Source organism: Phocoena sinus, chromosome 9 (genome assembly GCF_008692025.1).
Source record: "Phocoena sinus isolate mPhoSin1 chromosome 9, mPhoSin1.pri, whole genome shotgun sequence".
Lineage (NCBI taxonomy): Eukaryota > Metazoa > Chordata > Mammalia > Artiodactyla > Phocoenidae > Phocoena > Phocoena sinus.
In genome coordinates, this window is record NC_045771.1 from 37,089,026 (window position 1) to 37,103,376 (window position 14,351).

The 14,351-nt window shown below is 41.5% G+C and overlaps 1 protein-coding gene across 1 annotated transcript; it reads right to left on the minus strand.

The window, feature by feature from the left end:
• Positions 1–1,727: 1,727 nt before the first annotated feature.
• On the minus strand, positions 1,728–13,061 carry LSMEM1 (leucine rich single-pass membrane protein 1). Its single transcript, XM_032643642.1, has 4 exons — positions 12,692–13,061; positions 8,512–8,643; positions 6,039–6,167; positions 1,728–2,308 (listed from the first exon to the last, which is right to left on the minus strand). The coding sequence occupies exons 2-4, from the start codon at positions 8,636–8,638 to the stop codon at positions 2,178–2,180; spliced, it is 387 nt and encodes a 128-aa protein (XP_032499533.1). The 5' UTR covers positions 8,639–8,643; positions 12,692–13,061; the 3' UTR covers positions 1,728–2,177.
• Between the last annotated feature and the right edge of the window lie 1,290 nt (positions 13,062–14,351).

Consider the following 14,351-nt stretch of genomic DNA (forward strand, 5'->3'; position numbering starts at 1 on the left):
TATGTAGAGGTGATGAATATGTTAATTAGCTTAATTATGGTGATCATTTAACAATGTATGCATAGATCAAAACATTGTTATACACTTTAAATATATACAGTTTTTATATGTCAATTATATCTCAAAGCTGTTTTTTAAGAAAAAGGAAAGAAAAAAATGGATGATTTTATTAAACAAAAATTCTCCAAATGTTAACATCTACCATAGTGGCTTTATACACGCATACATTTTTTTTGAATTTTTGAATTTTATTTTACTTTTTTATACAGCAGGTTCTTATTAGTTATCTATTCACACACACACACTTTTATTTTTCTGAACCATTTTGGAATTGAAGACATGATGTCCCTTTATCCTTAAATGCTTCCATGTGTATTTCCTAAAACCAAGAACTGTCTCATGATAACCATGATACTATTAGTAAAATCAGGAAATTAACATTGATATAATACTATTATCTAGTCTACAGACCCTATTCAGATTATTCCAGTTGTTCCAATAATAGTTTTAATAACAAATTTAAATCCCTGTGTTAAAAAAAAAAAAGACTACATGTAGCCAGCCAATATGTTAAAACAGGATCAATAGAAGTTGCGAATCTGTGAATCCAAATACCAGGAGCTGTAATGCCTGGAGTTCCCCAGGCTGTGTATGTGACCATGGCTCCATCGATGCCATACAGGCAGGACAGTGCAGATCCAACAAGATGGATGCAAAAAGATGGATGAAATGATTTATCAGACACTACACTACTTCATGTTATAAAAATCATAAATTCCTTGGAATAAAGATCATTTATTACTGAGCACAAAATATCCACTGTGTAGGGGAAAGAAAAAAAAAGGCATAACAAGACCAAACGGGTTCAAAGAAAGAAATGGGTATTTTTAAAAAGAGTTGTTGCATCAGCTCATCTGTAGTTTGTGAAACAATATTATAGCAAATCCTGATAAGTTATTTTGCCACACCCCATCAACAGGTCAATAAGAATTTTCCAATAAATACAAATCAGATTTTTAAAATATTCTGCATGATATCAATTTTTAAAAATTAAGTATGCAGTACAAATGTTTTTGAGTGCAAAAATGGATAGGTGAAATGTCTTGTGTTTATTTCATGAACTATTTAGTGTTATAAAATGTGTGTTTATGTATGTGTGTAACTTTAGAATAAACCCAGATGTTTCTGATGAACCCAAAATGATAGAATTGCAATAGACTTCACACAACAGACTTACACAATATATTTATATTAAATAAAAGATTTTCTAAGACTCATGCTTTTAAAGCTGATTTATATCACAACATATCCAATTTCATAAATTCTGTGCCTTACCTTTTGTGCTAAAACAAGGCAGGCTCCAAATATTCCAAATATATGGTTTCCCACTGTAGTTTAATAAAGGCTACAAACCTATCAGATTTCCTCACAATTAATCAGCAGCATACTGAAGGATTTTTTTCCCATCAGAAACAAAGTCAAAAAGCTTATATATCTACACATAACTATACATCTCCTTTGTTCCTCACTTGAATGTAAGCTTCTCTGGAGTATGGTGGTTTGTACAAAGCAGCAGCTCAATAAACATTAGTTGAATAAATAGGGCTCTCTCTTTTGACCCCACCCTACCATAGGCACATAACTACTATTAGCAAGTACCAGTAGGCAACTAGCTTGGAGGTCGCCCACCCCCTGTCACTGGAGAAATGAGTCAAAGTGTAATCACCTGAGCAGAATCTATTTTATTGTAAAGAGTTATCACCTGATTCCCTTGACTACAAATAATTCAATGAATTCCTTAGGCTTTCGAGGGAGTTCATAAAGTTACATGAGGTGCCATGAAATTTACTGGCCACAGTGAACTTATTCTGGTGCCAAAGCTCCTTTCGTAAAAGAAGCTGTACATACAGAGCCAAATTCCCGTTCTTGTTTCCTGTTGATTCTCTTCCGTGCTAGCCACCTTCAACCCCATGAAAGCTGAAGGACCCTACCACAAAACTAGCCCCCTTCTGGCGGCTGTCCCCAGCCCCTCTTGCCTTGGAGCTGCTCCCATCCCTGTAGTGGAAAGTTGGCCTTTTGTTGCCTGCAGATATGCCCTTGATCGGTTCTTAACCCTGTACCCTCCCAGGACAGCGAGAAGCTCAGGTGTTAGCAGTTGCTCTTGGAAGATCATTCCTTTAGTTCTGTTCAGAGTCCAGTTGGTTGAGTCGCTTTACAATGATGCTGTTGATTTTCTTAAGATCATCTATGTCCCTTCCCTCAGCTGCTAGTCTTCTTGACACATCTTCCATCTTGTTGCCAGTTTGAACTTTAAAATGAAAAACAGACAGTGTTACACTGGTTTCCAGTGTGTTCCATTGGGACTCATCAGAGCCCCGTTGGGTTGCTTGGCTTGAGAGCTGAGAGGCCCTCTTGGCAAATCCCCTGCTCCAGTATCCCACGCAGCCCAGAAGCCCAGAAGAGAAATTGATGAAGACTGAAGTTACCTATCAAGTGAATTATTTTTATGACCTCTTGGTGAAAGACTTGACTACCTTTGGCAGACTCCACACAGATTTTCGCTAAGAAGGACTTTGCTGTGAGCAACCAAAGGAAACCACCAGCGTCTGATTATCCCCACAGAAGTGACTGTTATGTTGTCTCAGTTTGAGACCCATTCTCAGAAAAGGGTTTTCACTCCACATGTGGGAGGTGGGATATCTTGGGTTCCAGACTAGTTTGATATACACAGCTCTCCTGGCTCTAAATTACCAGCCCATAATGAATGTATAATAATTCCCCTCAGACCACCCTGAGAGCAGAGAGTCCATATTTCCAAAATAAATAGAACCCCTGGTTATTGAGTAGGTCAGGGAATGGAATACTCTGAGGTCTGCTTTTGAGTTAAAATTTCCAAGAAAAGCAGCACAAAATCAGTATTTAATACATGAGCTCCTTATCATTTCCATTGCAGGCAAGTTTTTTCCAAGATATCTTTCAGGAACTAATGATGGTGGTAACTTGCTACTGGGTTTAGCCAAAAACTAACGTGGGAAAGTGTTAAAGCCTCACCTTCCAGGCTTGGGACAAACTGTTGCCCAGAAGCTGCCTTTCCCTCATATCTGAAAAATTATGTTGGATGAATTATGGTCCAAGACATGACAGAAATGTTTTAATTGAGCTTTGATGCAGAGCCAGGCAGAGATACCACTTGCTTCTGGAGAAAAGTGTGAAACAAATAAATCCCCTCTTGGGAACCTTCTACGTTAGTCAAACACAGAAGGAAGTAGCAGCCATATTGGACTAAGGCTGTTCCGCAATACAGTGGTTCCAAGTTAAATTCCAAAAGAGAAAAAGGTTTCTATATGCAAAAACATTAGAGAAAAATCATGCCTGACCTGCCTTTTGGAAATTCACAAGAAGTAAAATAAAATACCTTAAGTATTACTAACCCAGCAATTCTCAAACTCATTTGACCATAGAACCCTTTTTTAAATTAAGGCAATACTTAATCACATCCCACATATCTACATTGCTTGGCCACTGGAAACTGCTACAGAGGCAGGTAGGCACCCACAGTAACCTATCCTTGCTGTCCGTTATTCCTCTTTAGGACAGAGATTGTGACAAAAACACAAGGCCCAACAGTTTATTCAAGGTAATCAGTATAAAATAGCCTTATTTCTCTTGCATAAAAATGTCAGGGTTATAAAGAATATAAGTTCTTACACTTCAGTTAAAATGACACAAATTTGCACTGAACCCCACTGACAGCAAAAAGGTTTCCTTGTTAAAGATGAGCACAGGCCAAGTTCATTTATAGCTGCCTGTGCCAACTCTGGTCTTAGGTTGGGTTAAGGTTTATCTGAAAACCACAGGAAGCCTTTATTATTACTTCAACACAGGCAGTGGAGGGCCAGTGAGGTCTGCAGGCAGACAGCTCAGGGTATGAATCCCAGTTCTGCTTCTGACTAGCTGGATAAATGTGGAGAGTTAAACTCTCTGGGCCTTAGTCTTTCATCGGTAAAATAGAAATATTAGACACTACCTTGAAGGGTAGAGTAAGGACTTAAGATAATGAAATTAATGTGTCTAGCAAAGAGTAATTGTCCAATAAAAAGACACTCTTCTTTATTCACATTTTCTTTTTTTTTTCTAAGATTTTTTTGATGTGGACCATTTTTTTTAAAGTCTTTATTGAATTTGTTACAATATTGCTTCTGTTTATGTTTTGGTTTTTTGGCGGCAAGACGTGGGATCTTAGCTCCCCGACCAGGGATCAAACCCACACGCCCTGCATTGGAAGGCAAAGTCTTAACCACTGGACCGCCAGGGAAGTCCCTTCTTTCTGTTTCTTGATATGACGTTGCCCTCAATATAAAACACTAGAAGCAAACATAAAATAAATCTTATTCATACAACGGGGTGTAATATGGTGATAAAGTGAATGGTCTTTGACGTCAGGCAGGGGTGTCTCTGAGCCCTGATTAGGCACCATTGTCTGTTGGCCTTGGGCATATTAATTAATCTCTCTAAGCTTCAGTTTCAGCATTGATAAAACCAAAATAACAATAGGTCCTACACCATAGGGTTGTTATGAGGTGGTGAGCAAACAGACATAAATGCTTAGCACAGTGCCTGGGACAGAGTGGGCACCCAATACATAACATTTTTACTTATCATTGCCCTAAATCTTACTACTTATTTTCCCACAAAAAACAGCAGTCCCTTTGGATTGCTCCCAAGTCGGTAGGCATACCTAAAATTTCTCAATAGTGTAACTGAGTCATTTCCCAGGCAGGTGAGGCAGGATGATATTTGGAGCATCAACTTATGTGGTATAACATTTCAGAAGAGTAATCCGTGTGCTCTTTCCTGCAGGTTCAGGGCCAACCCTCCTCCAAAGAATAATCACATGCAAGGGCACCACTATTGTAAGGAGAGTTCACACTGTAGCTTCTAAGTGCAAAAGGGCATCAGCAGGGTGACAAAGAAGCAATTAAACATCACCGCTTCGCACCAGCTCTGAAACCTATACCAGGAAAAGACTTTTAAGCTGGAAGGGAGACGAAGTTTGGGGGAGGAAAAGGGGTTAGAAGCTGTAAGAGTCATGCCCTCTGCCCACTTCCCATCACCACCACTGCTGCCTCCACTGATCCTGAATGAATCTGAAATAGAGGCATTTCAGAGCCATGGGATCCACTGCTCATTTAGGAGTTCTGAAGGTTACAAGGCCTGCAGGGCAGAAGAAATGACAGTGTGGTGGATCCAGGCAAAAGGGTATAAAGCGTGACTCCTTCTCTCAGGCTCCATCCACTCTTAAGAGGGGTGGGAGGGAACTGAAGTAACCCCAGATGGTTGTCTGCAGGGGACAGCTCAGGGAGGATGCTGGTGGGCTTTCCTGAAAGGGCAACGTGCCTCAGGATGGACAGCACCCCTCCCCGACCTGAGGCAGAGATGAGAGTGGCACCGAGACCTCAGGGGATCTCTTGGCTGAGGGGCTGTGTGGGAAAGCCTGGGTCACCACTCAAGGGCGGACATGCAGGGCCCAGGCCAAGGGCAGGCAGGACGCCAGCCTGGGCGGTGTCAGACAGGAGCAGTCTCCTCCCAGCCCAGCACTGCCTCTGGGCCCTGGCGCAAGCCCAGTTAGTGCTTCTAATGGATTTCAGGGAAGCCAGGGAACCTGGAAGAGGGGGTGAACCTGACTGTGACTGAAAATTATAGACCTGAGTTCATGGAGAACCCATGTGTTGGCTGAAGAAAACCCCAAGTTAGCTAGAATAAGCTGCCTACCATTGGCAGCTAGGGACTCCAGATGAGAAATTAAAGCATTATAGAAACATTGAATGTCCATGTTTGCGAACTCCTGGCACTGAGGGCTTATGTGTGCCCCAGCGACCCGGCCCAGAGCAGCAGGTACCCTAGGCAATCATGCCCCCTCAGCCTTCAGCGGCCGCACTGACTGCCAGGAAGCACTGCCTCGTTACCAGAGCAAAGCTAAACAACCAGCTACAAAGTAAGTGCACAGCAGTGATGAAAAGTGTGTCGATGGTACTCACCTATCAGAAATATCACAAAGGAAACCAGTGCCAGGCTGACAATCAGCACGATGATCAGCCCCACCAAAAACAGACTGTGGTTTCCATTTCCTGAGTTAGTGCCGACGTCCGGGATTTTCTCCTCTAGAGCTAATGTGAAAAAAACAACAACAAAGACAAAAACTCCTCAGCATTACAAAAGAGAGAGAGAGAGAGATGTAAGGGATATGCCCATTTTCCCTCTGATCACTCTGGAAAGAGACTTATGTTTGAGGAATGTCTTTGGATCGGGTGCTCTTTGAGAATTTTTCACCTTCTTCTATATCAGTATCCAAAGAACAAGTCAGGTCAAGCTATCTCTTCAGCCCCTATTTGGAAAATTCTTTGAAGATCGTGTTAACACTGATGTAGCCAGACTTGGATTTTTCTTTTGCTTGGGGGAGGGTGGTGGTGGGTGGTGGGCAGGGAATAAAGAAGTTAAGGGTTCAGAGTGATGGAGGCTCTATTACCCTTTTCCCAAAGTGAGCCAAGAATAAAACACAGCTGGCTGTGGGCCACTTACTCTGGGTGAAAGGCTGAACACTCTGAGATATCTCCCAGAAAACTTTATTTCCTATAAAAATAACCAGTTATGGGCTTCCCTGGTGGCACAGCGGTTGAGGGTCCGCCTGCCGATGCAGGGGACACGGGTTCGTGCCCTGGTCCGGGGAGATCCCACATGCCGCAGAGCGGCTGGGCCTGTGAGCCATGGCTGCTGAGCCTGCGCGTCCGGAGCCTGTGCTCTGCAACGGGAGAGGCCACAACAGTGAGAGGCCCGCATACCGCAAAAAAAAATAAATAAATTTAAAAAAAATTTTAAAAATAACCAGTTATGCTTATATCCATTTAAACAACAACATCAAAATGACCCTGATGTGATTTGGTTTCTAAAAGCTGTTTCCAGGATGGACATGCTCTGGAAGCAAGGTTCTCTTAAATGTTTTACCATTGAACTGAAAATGCAACCATGCTTATAAAACAGCTTGGTTCACCCAAACCATGAATTGTCTGCATTTGGTCACTGTTTTGTAAGGCCTATTTGCCTAATAACACCCAAATTAAATTGAAAAAGAAATACAGAAACTTGTGGTAATGGAGATCCTTGAATTGCCTTCTGTAATCCCTCCTACTTTGTATCAGTCCCACACCCTCTGCTACTTGATTATGGAGAGGTGGGGGCTTAGGTCCTGTGCTTTATAGGGACATCCTGTGTCACACCCTCCAGAGCTTTTCCTTCCTAATCATAGCTACGGCATAAGCTGACACCCAAACACCTGCATTTATTGAGACCGACTGCAGTAAAAACAGATGAAAACCTGAACAAATTAAAATGAAGAGAAAAACAAGAATTCAAAAAGGATTTAGGGGGCTTGCCTGGTGGCGCAGTGGTTAAGAATCCGCCTGCCAATGCAGAGGACATGGGTTCGAGCCCTGGTCCGGGAAGATCCCACATGCCACGGAGCAACTAAGCCCATGCACCACAACTACTGAGCCTGCGCTCTAGAGCCCGTGAGCCACAACTACTGAGCCTGCATGCCACAACTACTGAAGCCCGTGCACCTAGAGCCCATGATCCCCAACAAGAGAAGCCACTGCAGGAGAAGCCCATGCACTGCAATGAAGAGACCCCGCTCACCGCAACTAGAGAAAGCCCACGTGCAGCAACGAAGACCCAATGCAGCCAAAAAATAATAATAAATAAAAATAAATAAAATTGAAACAAAAAGGATTTAGAAGGGGAATAATGGACATAAAATTGGGACAATAAGAGTTTCGAGTGCATGTGAAACAAACAGCAAGTGGGCATTTATCACCTGTGTTGGAATGTCAGCGTTTAAGCTAGAAAAGATGGGGCTCAGAATAACCTGATAGAACTCATTTATAATATTTAGGGGACAAGATACACATGTAGTATTTAGTATTCAGCAGCTTTTTATTTTGTGTTCCCCCTCCTCTTTCTAATGCTTTGAGGCAATCTGTAATCTAAAAAAATGAAGCTGACTTTTTTGCCCAACAAAATCTTAATGATTTTTTTTAAAACTAGATAAACGTGTGGAACAATCCGCTACAAAGTAAGACCTCTCTAGGAAAGTGGGCACCCTCGGTGACCTGGCTGTGGTCACTAGAAGGCACAAAAGCGGCCAAGAGGGATGAGTAAGCCTCATCTCAGCAGCCTCCACCGCTTTCCAGGGAGAGAAACTCCACAGGGAACTTCTTAGAACTTTTAAAGACAAGAGTTCAAATCTTGCTTAACAGCCAAGAAAGCCCACAAGCCTGGCAAGTATTCAGAGAACAAAAGCAAAAATTGCCTAATACTAAACAGCATCTCTAACGCGGAGGCTTCCTAATGCCCACCCCGCCCCCAGCCCACGACCACAGGTCCAGCTCAGCATTCGCTATTTTTAGGTGGCCAAGAAGCCCGGACGGGCAGCCAAGCCTGGGAAGGCACACATACGGAACAGATGCTGCGATCCGGCAGGACAGAGGTTTAGTTTGTTTAAGTCATTTATGGAATCCACAACATAAAGCTTTCTATCTTCAGGAATGCCGCCAGAGCCGGTGTCCTGGGAAGAAGGATTCATTGTCCCTGGAAGAAAACACTGCTGTTAAACACGAGAGGCGGGGCTGGGGAGCCGGCCTTCAAATGGATCACAGCCCACAGGAAGTTGGGCTGGCATGTGAAGACCCACCCACACATACTACTGCCAAATGAAGGGCTAGAAAAGTTTAGCTGTTCCTTTAGGGACAATATTGAAACTCTTCTTTTTGCTTTGCTTGCCTGGAAGCTCAGAGTCAAGTGTGTGTCCCAATTTTAATGCTTTAATACCCTGCTTATCTGCACTTGCTCTTTCTTCCTGCTCAGATTTCTCAATTCTGTCTATATTTACCCTGGGCCTCTTTTAATTTTTTGTAATTGATTTTTTTTTTTTTTTTTTTGCAGTATGTGGGTCTCTCACTGTTGTGGCCTCTCCCGTTGCAGAGCACAGGCTCCAGACGCGCAGGCTCAGCGGCCATGGCTCACAGGCCCAGCCTCTCCACGGCATGTGGGATCTTCCCGGACCGGGGCACGAACCCGCATCCCCTGCATCGGCAGGTGGACTCTCAACCACTGCACCACCAGGGAAGCCTTGTAATTGATTTTTGAATGTTTCTCTTTATTACACTGTTCGTATTCTGGCGAGACTTCTCAAATCCCTTGTGCAAGAAGACAATGTATAAACACATAAAAAGATAAAATTAAGCTAGGCAGCCTGTGGCCATAAAAATTCTGAGAAGAAGAAAATGTTACTGTGAACCATTCTAATTGATGAGGCTTTAATACAAAACTATACTTTTTATATTCTCCCTCAATATGGTATAGGAGTCCCCACCTTAAAGGTATCCTTTAGTCATTACAGACTGGCTCTGAGACCTCAAGACAAAAATCTTAGCAAACTGAGTACGGAGATGAATACTGCAGCTGTTGGAGGCTAAACTTCAGGACCTCTCAGGTCTCTTCCTTCTGTGTTTCCTTAGAGTGCGGTCACTTACGTAATAAGTAATTCTAAAATTGTGGTTTACATTGAAGATAATATTCTCTAATGATAGCACAAGTTCAAGCTACACTGAAAAATCTGAATGGATTAAAAAGTTCTATTTTAAGATGTCTCTCTAGCACAGAGAACCTGTGACCTTTTAATTATGTGAAAAGAAGGTTCTAGGAAGACAAATTCTGATTGCTATCAAAGCTTTCTTCTTCACAGTTATCTCTTTTCATAAAATGAGTCTAATAATGGATGTGGGATTTTTTTGATCAGGAAAGGATTTTAGACATGCTCTCATCTAGTCCCCATCCTTTCCACAAATGAGAAAATTGACGCTCAGAAGGTAAATGCCCAAGATCATACATTAGCTAGTTGCTGGGCTGGAAGGAGGCCTCACACTTCAGAGTTCACTGCCCCTTCCCTTGTGTTACCTTTCTTCTCCACACCCTTCCCGAATCCTTTGTCAAGACTCAGCTCAAACCTCACCTCCATTAAGAATCAACCCATCTTTTCCTTGTGCCCTTGCTGGATACTGTACATTCTTCTATCAGAACATCTGTTCTATTTTATCGCATTTATTTGCCTACATCTTTGATTTCCCCAAGTGACTGAACACTCCATAGGGTAATCTCCAATCCTATTCTTCAAATGCCAGTGCCAAGTTTAGAAGCCGAGTGATTTATGTTAAGTTGGAACACCTAAAATATTTTATTTAGGATTTAAATCTCACTATTTCCAAAAGAATTTGAGGCAGTTAATAATAAGTACACTAACATAAAACTGAGGTTAAGAATCCTCGTGTCATATCTATCTGGACTTTAGTAAAAGCAACGCAGAAAACTTCACGTCTGCCTATATGTGGCAACACACTATTGACTTCCTCTTACATTTTAAAATTTTCCTTTAATGCCCAGCTACAGAATGAAGGCAAATATGATTAGAGTTAGGAGAAACCGAATTCAGGAAAAAAAAGATGAACACCTATAGAAGATCTGAAAAAAAAAAATAGTATCAGCCATTTACTAAACGATTAAACTGCACACTAAAATATTAAGACCGAACAATTTCCCAGTAATAACTAAAACCTACTACTAGTACTTGTAAAAACAAAACAAAGTTTCCCCCAGAACCCTAGCTAAGAAACACAGTGAGCTCGAAAAGCCATGAACTAGTTAGATTTTTTTTCAAAGTAAAAATCTAAAAGGGTGTTTCAGTTATGCTGAAATTTTAATTAACAAGAACACCTAACTCCCTGAATATTTTAGGTAAGATACTACGAAGCACTTTAGATATAGATATTACTGAATTCCAAATATACTTCATGGATCATTCCTAAGGGAATGACTTTAAGTGACAAAAAAAAAAAGTAACAGCATATAGAACAGAGGGGCCTTAGAGATCAATCAAATCTCATCCTTTTACAGATAAAACCAAAAGTGTTGACTGATGCATGGTCACAGATTCCTATTGTTTTAAAAATGTTTATATTTTATCCTCTCTTTTATATATTATCCCAAACACTAATATCTGATGAGGCATAAAGGTTGTGTCCCATCATAGGATCATCGTTCCAGACACAGCATCTATTTTAGGCTTGGTGGCTGACACATGGTTCATTTTTGGATCTCTGACTTGACATCCTTGAGCCTTAGCTTCCCCTCTAGGGATGTAATTACTATTGCTTAAGTCTCATACTGAGGCTTGAATCAGTGTTTACAAAGTAGAGGACTAGCTAGAAAATCATAGCTACAAAAACTGACTTAAGAGCTGCACGACTAATAAAATCTCCAAACTACTGGCCTTGCTGCTGACTCAAAAGGTGATTCAATGCGACATCAAACCCAGAAGCACTAACGTAACAACTTAGAGTGAACTCTGAAGTGCTCTGAATGGAAATCTCTTCATTTGAGTAAGTCACAATGTAAATAGATGCTATTTCAATGCATTTTTAATTAAATGCAACATGCAAATGAAAAATAAAGAGCCACTAGAAAAAACTGAGTTGAGTGTGGTTCATGGACGCCAAGAGCCTGCAAATGACCCTGTGAGTAAATGGATACAGGATCACATGGGCCCTCAAGCCAGGACCCATAGCTGTTTGACACCCAGTTGTTGCTATCTTTGCATCTCCACATGAGAGCATCTGGGAACAACCAGCAGTGCTGGAGCAGCCAGAGTGTTACTAAATTCTGCATTGCACTAACTTGACCCTCCTTCTTGACTGCGGTGTGCAAATTTGCTCATTAAGATTGACCAACCAAAGTAGCATCCTTTCATGGAACCCTTTCTAATACCTTGAGCTGAAACATGTAAGTAATTTTATTTTCCTCCAGTTTAGATCAATGCTAACAGCTGATTCTTTTTCCTCATTTAAGAATTCTTTGACTACCTACTAATAAATACTGACCAATATCATCGTCTATGAAAATTTGCTTTGCTCTTTACTTTTTACCATAGGTGCTTGGTATCAAACCAGAGAAATAACTCAAACCAGCACTGCTTGCCACAAAATAAAAATTGTTATAATAGGATTTAATTCAAAGCTAATAGGAAGCTTTATTGAGCAAGTCATGGTAATTTGTTCTATAATTCCAGTTCAGAGTCAGTGCCTCTTCACATCCAGGAAGTAATTTTTAAAATCAAGTCTAAATCATCTGTATCAAAAGTTAAAAAAAGCACAGAGTAGGGCTTCCCTGCTGGTGCAGTGGTTAAGAATCCGCCTGCCAATGCAGGGGACACGGGTTCAAGCCTGGTCCTGGAAGATCCTACATGCCACGGAGCAACTAAGCCTGTGGGCCACAACTACTGAGCTTGCGCTCTAGAGCCTGCAAGCCACAACTACTGAGCCTGCGTGCCACAACTACTGAAGCCCGTGTGCCTAGAGCCCGTGCTCCACAACAAGAGAAGCCACCGCAATAAGGAGCCTGTACACTGCAACGAACAGTAGCCCCCACTCACCACAACCAGAGAAAAGCCCGCACACAGCAACGAAGACCCAATGCAGCCAAAGATAAATTAAAAAAAAAAAAAAAAGCACATGCAACAAAAAACATCCCAGCCTCAAGAATCATAATTCAGTCTCAGTAGAGTAATAGCATGCAAATTACTTACAAAAATGTGAGCTTTGACCGCTAGGTTACCAGGAAAAAACAAATTATTCAGAAGCAACTATAATGACTTTCTAGAAATTCTGTAGCTCTTTCTTTGCCTCCCTTCAGCACACGGTGCTCTTATAAGGCCCATAAACCCCAGCATGGAAACTGCTGGTCTATATTTAGTGTTAACTTAGCCAAGCAGTGTAAGATTCCAAATAGTGACTTTTTTTCACAGTGCCTAAGGTTTTTAGTAAATATAGTACTGGGACTATGCTTTAAAAAGAAAAAAAACCACCATGCCTTGATTTAAATGGTAACTGATGAGGTTCTGATTGGACTGAGATTTATGTCCTTATTTGGCAGATGTGTAAACTGACACAGTTCCTGCACTTCTGCCAGGAGGTGCTCTCATATATAAATATCGGGTAGCAGGCTGGAGCTGCCACTCTGACAACTAACTTGCACAGGACTCCAGTCAACAGGAAAAGAATAAGGCTGACCGTCTAACCAGGATGAGGGCAGATCAGCGGACGCCTAGGGCTTGCAGTAGCTACAGAAGCGGACTGTGCGTGGGAGATTGCATGGCTACAGACCCAGTGCCCCCACTGCTGGCAGTGGAGGCACTTTATTCAACAACTTTCTTTCCTTTTCAAAGGCTTTATTCTGTGAGTTTTTAATGCATCCTCCTTTCTCAGGAATGTCAGCCTCTGACGTGTTCCCTCTCACACATGCCAAGGACCATCTGCCCTCTGGGGTACATAAAAGCAGCACAGTGAGGAGTAGACTATACCACAAGCCTACCCCCCTGACTATCTGAGCAGGATACTGAGGGTTAAGTGGTAAACAGACATATAACCCTTTATAATCCTACCCTCCATTGCCATTGCTAGACAGACATTAATTCATCCTTGAGACATATTGCATGTCAATTAGAAAATGTTTGCTCCACAGAATTCCTTTTACGTCTGTATTCAGTATGGACCTCACTCTCCTTTTGGGGGAAAAGAGTGTCATCTTTCAAAGCTTCATCTATACCTGAGGACCAGTTCATGAAGAAAGACAATGTAACTAGTAACTTTTTCTTAGAAGCATATATTAAAATCTATACCAAATTTCTTGGAAAATGAGAATGTTAGCTATTATTTTAATTATCATATTCAGCTTTAATCTCCCAACTACCTCATCTGTTTTAAACCATCTATTCTTTGAAAAAAATAATAGGATGGCCTCATTTTGAACATTGACTGTTTTTCTCTCTCCTGTAAACCTAACCCTTGAAGTATCAGTCACCTCCACTCCGCCTCAAAGGTGAGGAAAATGGAGACTAAGCAACTCCTCCTGCCAAAGTCTGAACTCGACCCTATTTTACACCAGTGAGGGGGATGAGATTTTTTATGGCTTATGAGCCGTTAGACTTCTGGAGAACCAGCGAAGAACAAAACAAGACAACCTACCTCATTTTATCTACTCTGTATCTGAAAGGCCACAGCCAGAAGTTTTGAGTCACAAAAAGAAAATAGGTATTCTCACATGAACTTTTCAACCTGGGGATATTTTCAAGTATTTCTTGCTTTTTCTTTCAAATATTATATCTCATTCCCAGGAAATTAAAACATGCTACAAAGACTTGAGTCAAAGATACCAGTTGGTTCAAAATTAATGACTGAACCTCGAAG